At 34.9% G+C, this 21437-nt stretch overlaps 1 protein-coding gene across 2 annotated transcripts in view; it reads left to right on the top strand.

The window, feature by feature from the left end:
• The window catches only part of GBE1 (1,4-alpha-glucan branching enzyme 1), a 95386-nt gene that overhangs the window by 34929 nt on the left and 39020 nt on the right, over positions 1–21437 (top strand). For both annotated transcript variants that reach the window (XM_057389923.1, XM_057389924.1), the window contains exon 3: positions 5956–6068. In XM_057389923.1, coding sequence (XP_057245906.1) covers positions 5956–6068 — 113 coding nt within the window. The remainder of the gene's footprint in view (positions 1–5955; positions 6069–21437) is intronic.

The raw sequence follows: 21437 nt of genomic DNA, 5'->3' as shown, positions 1-21437 counted from the left end.
TTTTAGAGAACTATAGTGTAACCATGTCAGGGGAAGCTGGAATTCTTAAAGAAAGAAATAACTTTGAACTTAGATGGCAGGAGCTCTTTAAAGAGCTTAAACCTAAAGAGAGTTAGATTTTAAACCCAAGTTTTATTTTTGGAGATGGATAGCAGTGTTTTCTTTAATAATATGGTGTTGTCTGAGCATCTCTTAATGCTTGATGGAAAGTCACAGAGTTAGTCTCTGCTATTTCATCTTAAGTTTTTGAGGGTCAAAAACTAGTAAAAGATAAAATGGCAAGTACAGGCTATGTACAGAGACCTTCATTATTTTTTTTTTTTCAGAATTTATAATTAAGCTTATAGTTGATATTGTATTTATGAATTGTGCATAAACATGAATAATTTACCTACCTCTGTAATTATATACATGTGAAGCCTYAGTGCTGTACATGTAAAGTTTTTTGTGAATGGCTTTTATTTTTTACAACAGACAATGAAAGCTTTACTGTTAAGGTATTTTGACCCAAATTATAGTATTTTTGTAGCTTGTTCTGAGAAATTTGTAATGAGTGGTATAGCTCCAATTTATAGAAAAATTCTTGGTATCACTTAACATTTTGGGGATAAAAAAAGCTAGAAATTAGTAATAACACACAAATCTATGTGKATTGGAGAATGAAAAACATGAATTAGTGAAAATACTAATGCTTTCAGAGCTGCTTTTGTCTCTTTAAAACTCCATATTTGGAGAGAAAAAGTTGTATCTGTTGGTGTTCTAGTACTATTCTTTACTCTATCTGAGAAGTATTAAATGAACATCCAAAAACATTAGGGTTCGTCAATTAGTGCTTTCAGCATCTCAGTAAATCAAGTGTATGAGGCAATTAGTCAGCTGAATTTGCAATAGTAGAGGCAGTATCACCATTATAGCTCCTTTAGAAGCTCTCAGTGATAACACTGAATATTTAATTCGTTTTCTCTGTTGCTGAGGAGCCTGGTGACTTCTGGCAATTTATTGCTGCTTTACAATTGACTATTTCAAAATAAGTCACTGAACTGTGAGTTTTGAGGGAATTTATTGGGAATTGGAACACCCAAATTTGTACTTGGTCATGCAGAGGCTCAGTAGGTTATCTGTAAAAAATTCCTTACTTTTGAAAAGAAAATCTGCTGGTTTTAAGAAGCTTGAGAGTAACTATGCATATGTTAATTTTGACATTAGCATTTTCTATAGTAGGTTCTTAGATTTCTGGTTTCTRTTCTTTAGTTCCCTTTTTTCTTTTATTTGTTTTCCCTCCTTCTCAGATAACATTAGATATAAAATAGTGATCATTCTGGAATGTCTGTTTGGTTTGGTTTCTGCTTCCTTTTTCCTGCACTAGTGGGGAAGGCTTCTGCTGAGGTTGGAGGGTGGAAGGAAGATAGGATAGTTGGTTCTGCGAGGATGTTTGTCTATTATTTAAACTCTTACAGGATTCCTTCAGAGTGAAAAGAGAGGACCTGGAGGCAATGGCCTTCATAATTTGGGTATCTGACAGCTGACTGAAAACTTTGTGTCATAATGTTCTGGTTTTTTTTTTTTTTTTTTAATCCAGATTTTTACTGAAATGGATCCTAGGTACTGTCATATCATAATGAATTTTGTTACTTAATTTATTACTGCATTTCTTACTACTTTCTTCCAGAACTTTTATATTTCTGTGGGTGCAGATGTCTGAAGGTGGTAGACTGAAATATAAAGTGGTATTAATATACGYGGAAACATCCTATCTGAGAAATAATGACGCTTGTTTCTATGCCAGTGTTTGAGCTCTTTGCACAATTTCCAACAGCTCAAGAGTAGGATCATTGACATAATCTGCTTAAAAAGTGATTAATGTGGGAAGAAGACAACCTAATTGGCCACTATGTTGAACAGAATAGTGTTCTTGGACAATCTCTCCAATTATGTTCTGATTTTATATTCTAATCAAGTGGAATAAAGGTATCTTGCTGGGATAGGGGGATTTTGATGCCTTTTTTCTTGTTTGAGCTGCTACTTGTCTGATAGACTTTCTTCAAGGATGCTCTGTGTTTGCTGAACTCTGTATTCTCTTAAGGTGTCTTTTGGTTGATCAGAAAGTATGTGGGAATATAACTGCTGTAAGAGATGAGTTGATTTCAGCCTTAATGAGAATTCAGCCTTAATTTGTAAAGTTTTTTTTTTCACTTTTGAAAAAATAGCTACAGTTCTTATATTGGACAAAGCCAATGGTTTGGTTAAAGTGCAAGAACTCCTTTCCTCTATGAGAATCARGAGAAATGTTTTTTTTCTGGTTTGAAACTTCAAGTTCAGGCATGAGCCTCAGAACTGTATGTCTATATMGTTTCACGTTTCACATCGTCAGTGTGAAAACAAAACCAGGAGATTGAGCAAGAAGTCACTTTAATTATCATTTAGCTGGAAACATTGCATTTAAATTGAGCTTTTGTGACAAATGGCAGAACCCAAATCTTTATAACTTTGAATTYTGTTCCAGATGAAAGCTCAGTTCATGATTCTTGGGCATGCTAAGGGTGTAGTTTTGAGCAGGAAGTTCCCTTGTACCTCCTGTTGCTGAGGTAGGATGTAATGTTTAAATAATTGGAAGATTTAATCGCAGAGATGGGAGAAAATAAAGTATCAGGCTCATGAAGATGTCCTGTGTTGGATTAAGAGAAATCTGGGGCCTGAACTTTTGTACACAAGCTCTTGTCCCTGTATGTGGCTTATAGCTATTCTATGATGGTGTCCTTTTTYCCTAAGACTAATTCAAGCTGATTATTTGAACTTCTGGTAATCTTCTCAGCCTTTTCCTATTTGTAGTTATTGGCAAAATCTTTGAAGTTTCTGTTCTAAAACTATGATTTCTTTTGAATTTTTTTTTTCATCTTTGTAATAGTCTACTAATCAGTTGTTGGTTAGTTGAGTTTGTTTGTTTTGTGTTTTTTTGTTATTTATTTTTCTTCCCTCGGGCATTTTTGGTTAAGTTTTGCTGAAAAATCAGAAAACCAAGCAGTAAAACTGAGAAGAGCCTAGGCCACTCTCTTTTTGATGGAAATCTTCAGTTTTCAGGGTGTTTTATGTTCTTTATGCCTCTGACATTAATACAAAGCAATGATATCTGTTATAATCTTTCTAAGTGAGCTCCTCTCCAGGTGTAATTAGCAAACAGTGGGTTTAAGTAGAACCATCTGGGGCAAATGGGTATTGCTTTACATTTATTTTTAAGTCCTGAGCCACAGGCATGCAATCATGGACTGTGGCTGGCAACAGGAGGGATTAACAGGAGCATCTGGCATTGCTGGCAGGTGAAGGGGAAAGTTCAAGCAGAATTATCAAATCTGTCTGTGGAGAGCAGAACCATTTAAATAGGTAGAGAGATGTGACCAYTCCCTCTCAGAAGGAGGGAAGAGATTTTGTAGAGGCCATGAGAATCTTTTTTAATATTGTAAGAATTCAGTAGTTTTGTGGATGTGATTAACTCAGTGCAGGTTCTCCAGGGTGAGTTTTATAATAACTGGGCCTAAGACTTTTTTGTTGTAACTTTTAATTTTTGCTCAATATTCATCACCTGCCATAGTTGGTTCCATTTGTGCATTTGTAATCAAGAAGTGTAGCTCCACTGGAAGGAGCTTGATGAGAAGTCATAAAGATGATGGGAGTATCTGGGGGAGAAGAAAATTAGAAGACTCCTACAAAATGGGTGTTGGCTATCCTAAATCCTAACCAGTTCTTTAAAACAATTTTCTTGCAACTTCTTAACAWCTTTGTTACATTTTTCACCTTTCTTCTGTTTTCTCATTTTTGCCTGGAATGTTTCAGACAGTCTAGTTGTTTATAGTTTAAAAACCCCAACTTAAAAAAGTGCTCTATTCAACATCCTTTTACCATACCCTGAAATAAAAGTAATATGTGCGTTATAGTGCATAAAATCTGTCTATAATTTGCAGGTCTGACATTTTATTAAGGGCTATTGCTTCATTGCCAAGGTGTTTGTTTGATGCTGGTCTTAGTAGAAACTAGTAGTGTTTTGTTTAATTATTTTTCTTGTTTAAAACTTCAGAGCAAAGCCAAGGGGGAAAGCCCRTATGAATGTTACTAATATGGAAGCTCTTCTGCTGTTAAGCAATGGTTTAGTAAATATTTTCCTTCTACYAATATGTATAATTCGGCTCCACTATCCAAATACTTAAATCATGATAAGAACTGTAATCTAAATGGAGTATTCAATTAATTGCATTTCTGTTTTACTCTACTGTAGAATGAGTGGGTACCAGAATATTTGTCCATCATAGTTATTTTGTCACATTATCTGGCCTATTTGATTTGAGTTTTTTGGTGTGCTTTAGCTAAAGATTGGCAGTTCTTGGGTTTGAATAGCTGTGTGAATGCAACCAACAACTTTGAAAGCAGTTTGGTCTTTCTCTGAAACTCAATATCCATGCATTGCTAGGGAAGATTATCCTTTTGTTGCACTACAGATATATTTGTGATTCCTGATGTTTAGGAAAGTCCATATGTTGATGAATAGAACTTCTTTCTTTCTTATACCCCTGCTGTGATTTCCATGGTGGCAAAAGTGATGATCCTGCTTCAGTCACAATGTCCAGTTTTGTACTGAAATGCTTTTAACCCTGACTTGTTTGGTAACAATGTTGTTTCTTTCATACAGGTCTGAGTTCATATTCTTAACCTGAAGGCTGCTTATTCTTCTTTCATTGGTGTGTGGGGTTTGGTTTGTTGTTTTTTTTTTAATTACAGGGGGCTATGACATGCAAATAGAATAGCATGAAGGAAGATTAACATATGTTGCTTTAGCATCTTGTAATTTAATTTTCTGTGTTGACTAGTTCCTATTTAGCTTAAAAATGCTATGTTGCCTTAAACTGTGTGAAATAGATGTTTCCAGACAAAAAGGAAAAAAAAACAAAAAAAAACCAAAAAAAAACCCAAACAAACAGTTATCAAACTTAGCTTGTTATTTTCTTCTAGCTAGAAACAACTCCATTGCTCAAGTGTGTCAGTTCAGAATGGATATCTTCACTCCATTTGCATAAATTAACCTTGATTGTGTTTACAAACACTCCAGACACCCTGGGCAGGTGTCTGTTCAGTTGGACAGGTCGTAATGACCAACCTTGGACATCTCCAGTGCTTGGTAAATCCAAAAAGAMCAAAGAATCTTGAATGATGGGATTTAAGCTTGCCTCAATGCATTTTTTTTAATGAAAAAGGAATCTTCCTGAAGACTTACAGCTGTGGCATTTCAGACCAACTTTCCTGGCTGTGTTACTGTATAGTATTCAGTAGTATTCTAGCTGATGTTACCAATTTTGTCTGCAGTTTTCTATTTATTTTTCTTTTTTCTGTTTTATACACTTTTGTACATCAGATTGTCAAAATAGAGGCAGTGAGGAGGGTGTGTGTCTAAACCTGTCTTGAATACTCAATTTATGGAAGTCTATATTTTGTTCATTTCCCTTTTCTGTAACCTATAGTTACTCATTATTTTTTCCTATAGTGGTGTAATGAGTATTTTTGCAGACTTGTTTAGGAGGCAAAATTTTTGGTTTTACATTGACCTTAAGCATTACTTTCCAGCCACTAGTTTTTATACCACCATGATTTTGTGATATTAAAKTCAGATTGGGTTTGRKTTTTTTKGGGTGTTTTTTTGGGAGAAGAGGAGGTTATTTTGACTTGGATGGAAAAAAGTGAAGTAGAAATAATTTAATCATTGCTAAATTAGAATTGGAGTATGGTTTACCAGTTAAAATCTTTCCCATTTCACTTTATTTGTTTTGAATGTGTGTGCAGTATTAGGTATAAAAATCTTTGTGCCTGCTCTCACTGWAATTTATTCTGAGAAAGATAGAACTCAGAGTAACCTTGGAATTGCAATTGGATGCATTTKAATATGAACACTTAGTATTATTTTTTATATTGCAGATGGTTGGAATCCATTTTCTCATCCATATAAGAAGTTGGAATATGGAAAGTGGGAGCTGTTTATTCCACCTGAAGATGGTTGTTCCCCTGTGCCCCATGGATCAAAGCTAAAGGTGTTGGTTCTAGACTTACTCTAACTCTTGTAACCCTGCTTACTCAGTTGTGCATTTTGTTTTCTTTTAAGGAACTTTAACATCTTCTAATTGTTCTAAGAAGCAGAATCAGTTTATCTGCTTGAGCAAAGTGACCTAAAGGAGTGAAACATTAAGCATCWTGAAGAAAGTTAGATTTTTGGAATAGGCATCTATGGCTGCAATGTGGTTATAGTGTATTGTACCATGTTATAAAATGAAAACTGTTTACACATTTAATCTGAAAAAGAAGAATTAAGTAACATATAGATGAAATCATGGTGGTTTTGATGGAACTGCTTGTTATTAAGATCCTATTCAACCATCAATACTTTGGCAATTTTTGTGAACCATTTAACCATGGTTCAGGTTATCATTTTTGTTTTTCAGGTGATCATTTTTGTTGCTTTAATGGTGCATTCAGCTTWGTGAAACTTCTATTTATCCCTTAGGAATTAAGAGTATTGAGTGTAAGGCTCATGTAGGCTAAACTCAACACAGTTGTATTTCATGAGCATCCATGATCTTAAAATGTTTCTTCTATAAATTAATGGAAAATTTATTTGAGCTTTGAAATGGCACAATTGTTATGCTTAGTGCAGATACACATAATGACAACAGCAAGAGTAGATGGTTTCTAGGTGAATATTGATTTAAATCACAGAAGTGCAGTCAGAGATTCTGGATGCTAGTGCAGGGCAGTAATAAGTAGTTAAGGAAAGAAATGTACTGAAAATATCTATAGACTAGGAAAATTATGAAACTGGGAGCATTTGTGTGATACTACCACCTTTTCAGGGATCCCATCAACAAAACTGAAATACTGAAAAAATCCTAATTTTTCTACTGAAAATCGGCTTAGCAAAACAAATCTGTTAAAACAAAGATATGTATAAAAATGCTCTGGAAATGCTTACCCAGTGTGTGTGCTTATCTCTATGCTTTTTGTTATGGCTTATGAAATCATCCCAGTAATAAATATGCATAAATTGAAATTTAGGAATAATCATTCAAGGACGAGAAAGCTGCTTGTATTTTACAGAGCAGGAAATAACATAGTTGTCTGCAACTCAGAAATGCAATGATTATGCAGTAATGTACAAGAGTGCAGAATTGTTATTTAATGTTTTCCATGGTTTTGAGGTTTAAGTAGGTTAGTTTTTTGACTTGCTAAATTTACCTTCTATGTTTTATTTACAAAACTCTTGACTTATCTAATGTCAAATATTCTATGCTCTTTGTAAAGATAAGAGGTGTGAATGATGATGAGTTTTCATAATTATTAAAATAATTGCAAAAAAAGCATAGATTCTTAAATGCATTTGGAGCAACTAAGGATTGTTTTTGTCTGTCTTTCTGTAAAATCACTGGTCATATCTCCTTATTTTAAACCACAGGTCCTGATGGGTGTTTTCTTCCTGTTCAGCATTTTCTCTGAAATGCAAACTCCATAAAGCAAAGATTGCATTATACATAATTTGTTGAGTATGCAGAATCACTACTGATTGCACTTGGCACTGATGTACTTGTAAAATGAATTGCTGAAGTTTTGTAGTTGTTCTGAATTTTCTGAAAAGTCAGAAGAAACCCACTAGCATAGTAGAATGTGAGATTTCCCTTTTGGTATTTTTTTTTTTTNGGGGGGGGTTGTTTTAGGCTTTTTTCCTTGTTGCCACTTTAATTGTGCTTTCCATGGTTAATTTTAGACAAAAATATGTGGTAGTCACTGACATTCACACAAACTACTTTGTTGGCCAACAGGCTTGTGCAGCAGGGACTGCCTGTCTGTATGTGAAACAAATTTGCTTTGGAGTATATTCCTTAAAAAAAAACCAAAAAAAAACCAACAACAACAACAACAAAAAAAAAAAACAAAACAAAAAAAAAACCCCAAACAAAAAAACCCCCAAATATTTAGAAACTTGATTCACAAGTGTATGTAGTCATAATTGACTCCATCCACATGGAACTACGGCCAGCCTCATCCGTAGTTTTGTTAATAATCTTTTGTGACACTTTGGTTTTGTTCTGTGGTGCCTTCATGACTGAATCCAGCACATCACAATGTGTACTTGTGATGTAGTCAAATGATGGCCCTAACAGAAAAAAAAAAAGTCTCCAGTCTAGGAGTTTAAAACCAGTTTAGTCAAGGAGTTTAGAACCAGTTTAAAAATGGTTCATAACTTTTGYGATAGGCATGTGCCTTGCCCTCATACTACAGATAATCTTATTTTGTCCCATTCCRCTAACAGGTTCAGAAAACTTCTGCTTTTATGAAAGTTTTCCTCAAACTGCGTGRTTGTGTTTGTTTATCATTGTTCATAAATGTCTGTGCTTTTGGGAACATGAGGACTTGTGTTTAGAGCACAGTTTTGCAGTTCTTTGTTCCTGTAGAGACTCRGAATATTGAATTGTCTGCAGATGGAAATTCTCTTGCAGATTGCAGCATAGTGTTTAAGTACACAGGCACTGGKGTCTGCACTAGACCAGGCAACAGAAACTCCCATTTTCTGTACTAAAGAAGCATAAGGGAATCACAGCTTTAAAAGTTTCTTTTACCAATATGATTCTTAAATATTTAACTTAAAATAGTCAACTTTAGACATTATTGTGGTGATTAATCTGTTAGGGGAAGAAATGTATCCCCCAGAAGATCCTTATCTTTAGCTTGTGTCTCTGCTGTTTTGATCTTCAGTTTTACACAGGCAAATGCTAAGTTCTGAAATGGTAACAAGGTCATTTCTTTTAAATAAGTAATATCTGAGCCAGAATGGGAAATGGATGGAGTGTAGTTGGTGACACTAATTTAGATCAGGTCAGAGAATATTTTTGTAGGAAAATAGATGAGGAGCAGAGGTCAAACGGKTGCCTGTTTTCAAGCAGTAGCAGACTGTCTATTTTGGCTCTTCAGGCAGTCTTCTCATAAGTAAATATAAACATTGAAGAAAATGAGTAATTAAAAAAAAACCCTGCTGTAAATCTTCTGACACATTTCTGTGTGAAGAGATGGATGCTTTTGACAGCTCAGTGGCTCCCTTGTGGATTTTGACATMCATCTATGCAATAAGGTTACCTTCTAGAAAAGGGCATCTTTTTCCTTTCTCCCATGGATCAATTTGGGGCTTMGAGTGAGTTAAATGAACAAATATAGTTGCTGTTGTGGTAGTGTAGTGTTTGCTTTTAGGTTTCTGACAGATGTCATAAGGTGAGAACAGATTAAAACCCAAACCCAAACTTTATGTTTTTATAAGTAAATCCTCTTTATCTGCCTTTATTTGTAATGGAGTAATTTAAAARATATTTTCCTAAAACATTAATATGTTTGTCATTCTACAGTGGTAGCAGTTAGGATGCAAGTGTGATTTTGTGTTGGAAAATGACTGATTTTTTTTTTTTTTCCTTCACTGTTGATATTCTTAATTACCTTTTAACCAGACACAGAAAACTTTTAACAAAATTATCATGGATAGACTTTTATAGCAAGTCTCATCATGTGTGGTCATATGCATGCAGGAATTTAATCTATGTTCCACTTTGTCCTTTTACTGTTTATCTTTAAATGATTTTTCTAACTGCTTAGAATCACCTGTAAATTAAATTTTTGCTGCAGTTGGCAGGATCCTAATTTTGAAATAGTGTCAGTGGAGTTTAGGAATGGGGATAGTATTGGTAAAAATTGAGATGTTAATATGTGCATGGGAACTTGCTTAATATTATTTACATGAATGCTAAGGAACAACACAGAAACTGGGAAATAACTGGCAAATTGAATCCTTTTAGAATTCAAACCTAGTTGAAAAGAATTTCCAAATTCATGATCATGTTCTAAAATATTTTCACACATCTAAAAAATAAAAAAAAAAAAATAGCAAGATCAGTCCTTGAAAAATATTGGCAATTATGATAGAGCTATCTGCTGTCCTGGARCATTAAATAGGAAAAGACTGAGTAGCTGAAGCACTAAATTTCTTAGTAAGCTGGAGAGGGTATATTAAAATAGTAGTGATTGTTCAACTTTCTAGAAGTGACAACAGATATGTGATTTCTGAAATTATTGCCAGAAAATAATTTTTTTTAGATCAATAGACTTATCTGACACTTTAGCCATCACTTTAGTGTGATGGGTTGGTGCATGAATTTATATATGCAACTAAATATCACTTGTATATTCATGAAATGTAGTTCATATGTTTCTCCTGGAAAGAACATCTCAGAAAATGGCAGAAACTTCTTAAAAACTCTTCATTATTTGCTAGGACTGTATTCTTTTCTCCTTCACATGTCTGTGTGTGTATATTTTCTGTGTATTTAAATGTTGATATTTATAGTTTTTTGAGGGAGTAGCTTGTACTGTAATGAGGTGATTAGATTTGATAYCTTGTGCACTTGTTAACACAATATTTTTCTACTGATATTCTACTCTTGCATGTTTGAGTGGTTTCAGTGATTGCTGAACAGGAGTTACAGGTGCCAAGTCAGATACAAAATCCGGGGAAGCGTGAACAACRTGATTTTGTCATCAGTTTGTGCAAAATGCTGTCAAAGTTCACTRTTATTGGTTTGAATAGTTTTCCAGTCCAAATATATTACCCTTTTTAATAGTCAAGTGTGCAAAGGAGGAACTACACTGAGTCAGAACATTAACAGTTTATTAATCACGATTAAAAGTACATTTGTATTCATGAGGTGCTGGGTAGASGAAAGCTAGCTGTGAAGAATAGTTCTAAAACTTAATCCTTACAGTTTTTACCACTGTATCCTGTAGCAGAGCTGCATGCTSTGTGTTTAACTTGTAAATCTTGAAAAGGAATCAAATACGGTGAGCAGGTGGGTTAATCTATGTCAGGGAACCGCTGCTAGTGAAATTCATCAAGTGTAATTACTGTCACCGATGAAATAGATGGTGCTGCAGCTGACCCTACTGATCAGGAGGTGCAGTAGTGCAGTTCCAGACTGGTGTGGAGTTCAGGTCTCATGCACTTCAAGCAGTCTGCAGTCAAAAATGTGAAGGTGTTTTTAATGAGAATGTGAAAATCCAGGGAAGCTTTTAATAGTGGCAGGCTGATGGCTGCAATTCTAGGGACAGAAAAGTGTTAAAGATGTGGTGGGCTTTCAGTGTTGTGAGATGTCAAGAGAAACATGGAATACCTGGTTGGAAAGGGATCTCAAGGGTCCTGGGGTCCAACCAATCTTGTCAAAAGCATGGTCTGGTCATGATGATGCAGCATCCTTTCTAGCTGGCTTTCAAGTGGCCAACACTGGGGAATCCAGCACTTCCCTGGGGAGATTGTTCTCATTGTGAGATAGGTTATGTGCAGTCAGATGGCTTTTACAAAGGGAATCCTGGATACCCTGAGCAGGACTACTAAACTTGATTTCAGTGGAAAGCTTTCTGAAGAAATGTTTTCTGTTTCCTTACATGGACGAATAGAAACACTTCTAATTATCCTGATTTTTGCCTTAGCTAGGGAGAAAAACTTGCTCAGTCTGCAAAGTTCTGTATCACTTAAATTTCATGCCTTTGATGGTGTGTAGGATCAAACCCCCAACAATCCAAAGAACAGTTACCAGGTCTGCAAAGTTGAACAGTGAATGAAAAAAGTGTTTTCCAGCATGTGCAATAAGAAGCAGACATGGCATTCCTGAGATTTTAAACTTTACAGAACAGGACTGAAGTCATGCACCATATACATTTCTAGATATCAGTCATGCTGAAGGAAAGTAAAATAATAATTCTGTGGCAATACCCTGAATGGTTCACCATGTCTTGTGAGCCATGACCTTCAGCAAGTTGTTGTAGACCTCTTTGGGTTACGGATGAGGTTTGCCAGCCGGAAGAGTGRTTATCTCATTGGGAGGTAAATGGTCTCTTGTTGTTGCCTGTTGGGATTTACTAAACAATGTGCAGCTCCTCATGGACTCATAGGAGAGGTTGTAACACCAGTGAACCATTGTCATGCACTGGACTGCTCTTTGGAGCCTTTGTTGCAGACTGAGTTCAGCACTTSAGAATATTCTTGTTTGATTATTTTGGCAGGCTGAGGTCTCCTGTTACATCTAGATTGCACAATTCTCTGTTAGGAAGTTTTGCTATATAAAAATATTTTCCTTTTAGTTTTTCCTTACAGAAGACTAATTGTTTCAATTACTATTAAGTGCATTTTTAAAGCAAAATTTGGGGTATTTTGTGGTTATTAGTTTTTTCTTTGTTTTGTTGGGTTTTTTGTGCATTTTTTAGTTTGTTTTTTTGGTTTTTTTTTGAGGAAAAAGTAACATCTTAAAGAAGAAGAGGTATTGAAATGGAATTTGAGGGTGCATATTAATATATATAAGCATTTTTATGGGAATTGTTTTTGTTTGGAAGATAGGACCACTTATTGGGGAAAGCTGCTGACATTCTCTGCAGTGTGGCACAGCCAGCCAGTTGCAAGGCGCATTATGCAGCAGTTGTCCTTGATACAAATGCTTTACAGTTGAGGATAAGTAACACTTAATGCTTGGGTGCCCCTATTACATCCTTCATCAGCTTCTTTTCTGCTTGACATGGCTTGAAACAACTCTAAGAAGTTGCACTTACTGTATGTGTATTGAAGRTGTAATGTGCTTTATTATTAGGGTTGATTTTTAAACGAAGCTCTTGTACCCCAAGCCTTTAAACTGAGAAACAAGCAAAATCCAGATAGGACTGGTTTTATATTATGCTTTTATATGATGCATAGAAATTGTTATAGTCTTTGATCTTCATCACCATTGTTATARCCACTTGATTCTGGTTCAGTCATGGTGGGGCAATTTTTTTTGGACATTTTAGAGATTCCAGCTTTCCTTTSATTTAGTAATTTTATTATGGAAAAAGGTTTTCAAACTCTGTATTCTAGATTGAAAAAAAAAAAGAAAAAAGTTTGAATGCTTTCTCTCAGCACAGATGGGTGTTTTCCCTTTGTGGAAATAAACTGCGTGTCCCTCATACCTAATAATGCTGACTCTGTGTAGGTAACAGTTATAAATCCATGTACCTGGATGATTAAGTGAAGTATTTTCTGTACACTTAACTGTTAAAATCAATTGGGAATGTTTCTGTGTGATGTTGCTTTCATTTTTAACAACTCTCTTATGGTTTCCTGGATTTTGGCAGTTTGATTTTTCTWTGGTATTTTTATCTGCATAGATATTTTGTAGTATTAGGCAAGTGGCTCCATCTTTTGAATTACTTTTTAATTCAAATAGATAATACAGTGTTTTCTGTATTTTTTGTTATTACTAATTTCTCTCAATTTTCTATAAGAAAGCACAGAAATTGAAAAAGGAGCAAAAGTTTTCCTTTCTAACCTGATCTAGTAAACTAGCTAAACATGTTCAGAAATTCTTCAATGCAATTGGAATACTTAAATCACAAATGGAGCTGCATCTCCCTCTTTTGGAAAATCGAGGCATGACTTCATGACTTGGCTTGGAAGATAGGCTTTTGCCTCTTTCATATCTTGATTGTATTTTATTTGTAATTTATTTTCTTTCCCAGTGGGAGAAGGGAAGGGGAAAGAAGGGGGAATTGTGAATAAATATTTAATATCCATAATAAGTTTAGATTGTAATAGCTGATGTTGTGATATATTTACTGAAAAATAATTTGCAGAGCAAATAAATCTCTGTCCAATGATTTCTGAATGGCACAGATTTGTCTGCCGAACTTTGTTAAACATGTAAACCACCTAAAAAGTACTATTATGTCTGATAACTTAGAAACTTTTTTTTTTTTTTTCAATTCTTGATTTAAATGCTTACCCCTTTACAGGTTTCTTTTCCAGAAAACTGTTAGGAAGAAAAGGAGCAAACCAGACAGCTCTGTAACAGCTAACTCTGTTTTTACAGTAATCATAAATTGATGAGGARGATAAAGCTGGGGGGAGGCATAATGTGACTAGTGTTTATTACTTTTTCTTTCCAGTGTAAATAATTTGCAATTTAGGGAGGAGAACATCCTGGCAGAAACAACATGCCGTCAATTCTTCCCAAAACTTCATGTCAAGGTTTATGCTCGATTCACTGTTAGGAAATAACTTCAGTGACTACAAGCACCTTGACAGATACACTCAATTTCATGGTTATTTGGAGCAGTATGAGTGGAGTATGGTAAAGTTTTTTAGGGGAAGTTGAGTTGTGGAAAGATCTCCCATTTTGTGTGCTACTTGCCTCACAAGTTTGGGTGAAGGGGCCATTTGGGACTCCTGACTAGAGGAAGCTGAAGTGTTGAACAGCTTCTGATTTCTTTTCCTCCTTTGCTGCCTCTCCTGAGCTTTGTTACAGGACTGTGCAGTAGCAAGAAGAGCGAGGTACTAGTGTAGAAGCTGTGTTTGCTTCTTCATTTCTTGCCTTCTCTTTCTGAGATTATTAAGAGAAAAATGCTTTTTCCTGGTCTCTAAAATCTGTAAGGTAGARTGAGACAATTAAAGAAAAATGCTCTTTACTGTGCTGTTTGAGTCCAAATTTTTATTAGGCATTTGTATTTTTATCCAAAGCTTCTTCAAAGCAAACTGTCAGACAAGAAATTCTAGATTCCAGTCTGGGCTCTGCAGCAGGTTGCACTGTGTCATTGGAAAGTGTTCTGCTGTGCTCCCATGTATTAAGAACCAAACATACCAAAATACTGCCTCTGGACTCCAGTGCTTCTCTCACAAACCAGTGCTGACCTGTAGAAAGAGAGGAACAGTTGCTCTCTGGTTTCCTATGTGTTTGTGAGGTGGTGATGTGACTCTATTTGCTGCTGTAAATGGGCTCAATTTGCATTGTCTGTTGGTGAGATCATGTGTTCCATGCTGGGTGCTAAAGTCAGGATTGATACTTTTGGTGAAGGAACAGAAGAGGCAGGGATGCACAGGGAAAGGGACTTTCAGCTGATTGATTGTAGCAAGGTGAGGGTCGGGCTCTTCTCACAGGTAACAAGTGACAGGACAGGAGGAAATGCCCTAAAGTTATGACAGAAGAGGTGTAGATTGGATAATGGAAAATAACTTTTCACTGAGAGAGAGGTCATGCATTGGAACAGCTGTGCAGGAAAGTGGTGGAATTGCCCTCCCCAGAAGCTTTCAAGAAAATGTGGATATGACACTTGGGCACATGGTTTAGTGGTGAGCACRGTSGTTTAACTGTGGGACTCTGGGATCTTTTCCAACCCAAACAATTCTAYGATTCTGTTTCTGTAGTAACTTGAGGGTGCTGAGAACAGGATGAACAATTCAGGGAAGAAGAGAAATAACAGGATTGTATTGGTGTCCTAAATGCAGGAACTGTCTTTGAAACTGTACAGCTTTTATGAAACAAAACCTAAGACCAGGTTTTCTTACATCAGCAGTGCGTCTGAAGTATAGGGGGTCTGATTCTTAGGTATTTTAAATTTGTAGTGCTTTTTCTTGGTTACCCAATCTTTGCAAAAGTAAAAACATAAACTTTAATTTTTTATGACGTCTATTACACTAAAAATTTTTGGTATTCAAGCAGTTGTYTTCATCTCCAAGCACTTTTAGAAATTTTTTTTAATATCAAGGTATTTCTAGAAATACCTTGATAGTACATTTCTGATAGATTTCATGTAGTTAGAAAAACCTGGTTACGTTACTGCATCTCATATAAACTTCCTAGGGAGTCTTTTAAGAACTTATCCTGCCCATATTTTATGTTTTGGGTTGAGCTTGCTTTTAAATCAGATGCATGTAATTGAGATGAAATGGTATTTTCACCTATATTTCTGTAGCGTTTATATTTGGATGATTTTGTGTCAGAAATTAATAGATCTGAAGATAATGAAAAACTGTAGATTGTAAGATACTGAAATAATAGCTTATTGCCCTTATATAACAAGTTGCTGACATTTCCATATTTTTATTAAAGATAGTCCACTCTCTCATTTTATTAGCTATTGTTGATTTGATGGCAAATTTAATTTCATCGTTGTATTAAAAGCCACATATACCAAGAATCATTCTAAGTGCTTTCAAGCTATTAAAGTAATGAAATAATAATACAGTGTTTCAGAGGAATTTATTGGCTTGCATATATTCATCAGTTATTTAGTTACCATTTCCTCATTTTCCTTTCCTTAACTCATGTATAAATGATAAACCACTATATAATAAATTTCTCAAACAGCAGAAATATATCTGAATTTCATATATATATATATATATATATATAAAGAACAAGTCCAGAAGATTATAGCTTTAAATCCAAATAAATATCTGAAAAATAAGGAATGACAGCATGGCTTTTTGTTTCTAACGTTTGACCCTGTCTCCTAATTAGTGGAGAGGCAGACACCTTATGGGAGCACATCGTAATTAAATGAAATGCTTATGTATGGGTTTGAAGTCTACTTTAGATGCAGGAAGTGAAAGCTAAAGGAGTGGTTGCTGAGCAGAGAAGTTGTCTGATCTTGTGCAACTGTCACTTGAATTATTCTCTCACACTGTTCTGAAGATCTATCTGTGTGTGTACACTGGAAGTTGGGGTAGCCAAATGTAGCTGATGTGAAGAGAAGATGAAGGTGGGCAAACACAAAGAAAAAGGGATATTCATAAACATATGAATTTTAAATGTGGGTAGTTTTTGGCCTGTTACTGCACAATTTAATGTGTCATAACAATAGCACAGCCACCTTAACCTCCATTTTTACACATAGGATTACATTTTATCTAAATTTGTATTCGTGACAAAGCTTTTAAATTTGTTGTGAACTTTTCATACTTTTATCATTATAGATCGTGTAAGAAAAAATGTATTATGTCTGTTCATAAAAAGCCAGCAGATTTCACTGAGTCACAGTAGGGCAAAAATTGCCTGAATGTGAGCACAGAATTTTCCTTTAAATGCCCCAAGACATCCAGAAGGAGTTGGCAGATGTAGGTGATATAAAAGGCCTGTGTTATTTTGGAAAGGCAGAATAATGGGATACCCAAGAGTCTCAAATGCCTGAAAAATCAAGACCTCTCAATCTCACTTGTCCTGCACTGGCAGCATCATTACATTAAATGAGACCTATTTCAGCTTCTGAATTGCTCCTATGTGTTATTGCCTTTTCTTTATGATACTGGACTGACCTCAGAGTGATGGTTTCCCCTTAACTGTAATAAACTGCTTTTGAGAGTTTTAAACATCATCAAACAGACTCATAACCGCTATATTTAGTTTTATCTGCAGCCTACTCCCCACTTCATGAGTTTCCTATCCTCTAGTGGACAGACATGGAACATGTTGTCACTTTGAAACTCAACTTAATTGTGAGATGTAGATCCTGCTTTGTCTTCCAGCAGGCCAGCATTCGGAAAATTAGACATGTACATTTGCACATCAATTTTTGCATGTCTTCAAAGCCAGACTTTGTTGGTTATGGTTTTTTTTTTTTACTACAGACATACATTTATTTTTTTACTGGTTTTTTTTTTCAGATCTAAAAATTCTTCAAAATTAGTCACTTCAGTAGCTTTGATGCTGTAAAATTGAGGTTTAAGGTCATGTTTTTTCTATGTTGGGTGTACTCATTTGTGAATATCTCCTGCACTAATTACAGTGGTTTGGGATGTTAAACTTCAAGATATTGAACACTTCAGGCGGAAACTTTTAAAACATACCCAACATGCCTGTAATGGAAAATGAATACCAAACATAAATTTTTAACCTTTGCATACAAAAGATGTACAGTGTAGGTTAAGGTCTTGCAATTGTACTTATATAAATTGTGTGTCTGTGCCATGTCCAATTTTAGAGCAAATTGMCTTTTTAATGTCAGGTTTTGAAGGACATTTTCATTCTGTCTTTCTGACACTTATTTGTGAGAGACCATTTATTCACATGTATTTATATCTGACTTGGAAGCCAGAATCATGTGGCATTCAAAGGTATCATCAAGGATTTTGAATGTTTCTCACTAGGGGATGGGGAAAAAAACCCCTAAAATATTTAAATGGCCTCTTCATCAAGTTGATGTAAGCAAGTTCAGCATGATTTTGAATTTTCTATGTTTTTGTGTTAGTTTTCCCATTGGAAACTTCTATCTTGGAGACTGTGGRAGTAGGGGAAGAAACCTCTTTTTGAATGAGTTATAAACAGGCTTGCTGTTGTAAGAGACTTTCTGCAGACACACACACAAAAACCCAGTATGTTGTCCAGTTTGATAATATATTACTTTATCTCATGTTTCAGACAAAAAGGTGATTAATGTAGATGGTGGCAAGTTCTTTACATCTGTTATTTTGTCTTTGCATTATTCTGTCTTAATTTGGGTAGTGTAAAWGTAGCTCTTTTGACATACAGCTTTCTTTCTTCCTAACCAGTTTTTGCTGTTTTTTAACAAATTGGGGAGTATGTATATTAATTTGTGTTGGAAACTTAGATTTTGCTTTTTCCCCTGCACTTGTCCTCTTGGAGTGCTTTTTTTGCAATGATAGGATCAGAAATATAGGGACTATTTTTACCTAGGATTTCCATTCGTTAAAGTTTAAAGAAGTGTAAAACAAATTACTTGGGATGAGAGGCTACACTTTAGTCAGTTTGCTTGGTTTACTTGTCATGTGTTTCATGCTGTAATTTTATGCATTTTAAAAGCTTAATTTAATGGGGGTTCTAGTTTTCATATCAAATAGTGGGATGTGCCTCCTTATATACATTGAGGAATAATCAGGGGCATGCCTTTTGAAAATAAATTAGGTAAATACCAAGGGCAGTTTGAAGAACACTGTTTTAATGTACATCATGATTTTATGTATGTTTTTTAGAGAATTTTTTTTTTTTTTGCTTAATTAGAAAATGTAAAGTCAGCTKTAAAGTGTTGATGAACTAAGTAGTAGCTAGCTTAGGCTGCAACTTTTATAAATTTGTTTTTCTCATTTCAAACTAATTTGGATGAAAAATACAGTATGTGTTAAACASATTTATAGGTACTCTGTCAAAAGGGCTGTGTAATGACTATATTCAGTATTATGCATGTAAAATCTGCAACAGCATATTCAGAGTATACACAGCAGAGTATACACAGCAGCTAATTTTTGTATATGGACACCGCAGAGAAGGGATGACAGGTCAAAATTTGGSATGAGTGGAGCAAGAGTTTTTACCTGTCTTTGTTTTATGTGTGCTTTATATTTTTACTCCTTTTATTACAACTTTTACTTATATGTGATTGTTTCAAGAAATAGCAAAGCAAATATGGCAATTAAGGCTGTCAGACTGTTTGCATTAGAGTTATTTTTGTCAGTTTTAGGCAGAATTGCTATGTTTTTTGTGGTGCCATTCAGCTTTTTCCAGTGTCTTTGCTCTTGCTTCAGATAGCATGATGATATGAGAGTGTCTCAAGAAACTTCAGAAAATATGAGTTGGAGTATTTTTTTTCTAACATGTTAATAAAGTTTATACAATATCAGGAGAGACGAATAAGCTGATTGAGGATAGAGTTTGCTGATTAATCCTAGGAGTGACTCTGTAAACTATATTCACATAAAATTAAGAAAAGTATTAAGCATAGGAAYTAAAAATTGAAATTGTCAGGGATGGCTGGCTAGAGACATAAGGACACTGTGTTGATGATGGTTCTACAAACCAGAGAAGGACAGACTTCAACTTTACCAGCTCTAGTGTTGTAATAATTGTTCTTTTTTACTCTGATTTCTCTGTGCAGAGCCCATGATACTCAAAAATTGCGGCAACAAATAAGCAAACCTGAGGTTTCTACTGTTGGGGGGAGGATAATTTATAACCATGGCTGGATATATTTGAAAAGTATTTCTTAAGACCACCTGCACAGTAAAGAAAGCAAGAAGTAAATTTTGATTGCTTGTTTRAAATGAGTACTCTTTCACTTTTTTAGAGATTTTTCTGATATTGGCATGGTTGAATTTTATGACTTCTATTGTTAGATAAATGTCTCCTTTTCTTTTGAGCATGGGAGTTTTCTTACATTTTTGCATAATAGAAGAAAGTAAACTTTTAAAATAAAGGAACCCAAAAATTTAGWTTGTGAGCCTTAAAACAGAGCACACTCTAAAGTTTAAGACTGTTCAAGTGTGTAGGCCCAGCCCTTAGAGATGGTAGATGTCCACCAACTGTTTATGGCTTTATATTATTCTCATATGACAAATAAATACATATATTTGTTTATTGGAAGTTTTAGTTGTATCTGTTGAAATTCTGCCTGTGAAAGTTGTGAAACTTTTGCAACATCCTATAACTCAGTTTCTGAAAGGTGTGACCATTAATSCTTGAACAAATTGACTTCTGAATAAATGATAAATCAAATGCACTGGTGTCCCACAATTGAGGGAAAATGTGGTCAATTTAAGTGACAGTCTAAGAACAACAGAAGTTCTTGTAYGTTGTGAGATGGATGGGATACAGGGCTCTGGTTATTTAAAATGCATTATAACTGTGGAAGTGTAAGCTGAAAAGGTGAAAAAACTGGTTGGCCATTTAAATGGTTTTCCAATATCATTTTTTTTCCCCTTACATTCATTGCTGAATGGTTTAAATTAAAGGCAGTGTGTGACTGGATTAATATATCATAATAAACTTACWTTTTTTGCCCTCCAGTATCATCTTTGGATTAAACCAGTACCACAGCTAATTAATGTTCTGAATGCAGATTAATTGCTTCATATTTCTTAAATGTGCCCACCCTTCATAAGCCTGTCTAGTAAGAATTACACTAAAATATTAGAAAAAGGGAATGTCAACGTGAGTAGGTGATTATGTGCAGTAATCATCTTATTTCTCTGATGGGTAAATTGAGACAAAACAATAAAAGAAGCAATAGCRTTATCAGAAGTGTGATATGAGAAAGAAGAGATAAGTTTTATTATTTTAAGAGTAATTTGAACATTGTCAATGCTATCAGCAAGGAGAATCTTCACAATGTTGATATAATTTGCAGAAATACTCTCTGGGTCAGCTTTGCTAGCACAGTTAACAGAAGAAATTTTCCATCTAAGTGTGCAGTGTTTGCAATAACATTCTCAGCTTTTTCTGATGAGGTTTCTGGTATCAACTACTCCTTCTTATAAAACCAATTTTGAATTTYGGAGTTATAATACCATGTACTGAGGCACAGCAATCATACTTCCTTGCCTTACTCAGTCAGCTTCCATTAACCTTCTGCACATATTTTCCTCTTTGTTGGTCTAGATGACCTTTAAAAGATCCCTTTCAACTAAACTATTCCACAATTCTGTGATCTTGCCTTCTTCCATGGTTGGGTTAAAGATACAGATAATCTATCAAAACAATGAAAGGCACTTGCCAGAGGTGAAAAGTCAATTCTTTGATTATTTCTTCTTCCAGGCTACCTGTTAGGAATTGAGGTCAAAGACAAGT

The sequence above is a fragment of the Malurus melanocephalus genome, unplaced genomic scaffold (genome assembly GCF_030028575.1).
Source record: "Malurus melanocephalus ecotype Western Australia unplaced genomic scaffold, MMel_1.1 scaffold_21, whole genome shotgun sequence".
Classification (NCBI taxonomy): Eukaryota; Metazoa; Chordata; class Aves; order Passeriformes; family Maluridae; genus Malurus; species Malurus melanocephalus.
This window is presented reverse-complemented; position numbering and strand designations above follow the sequence as displayed.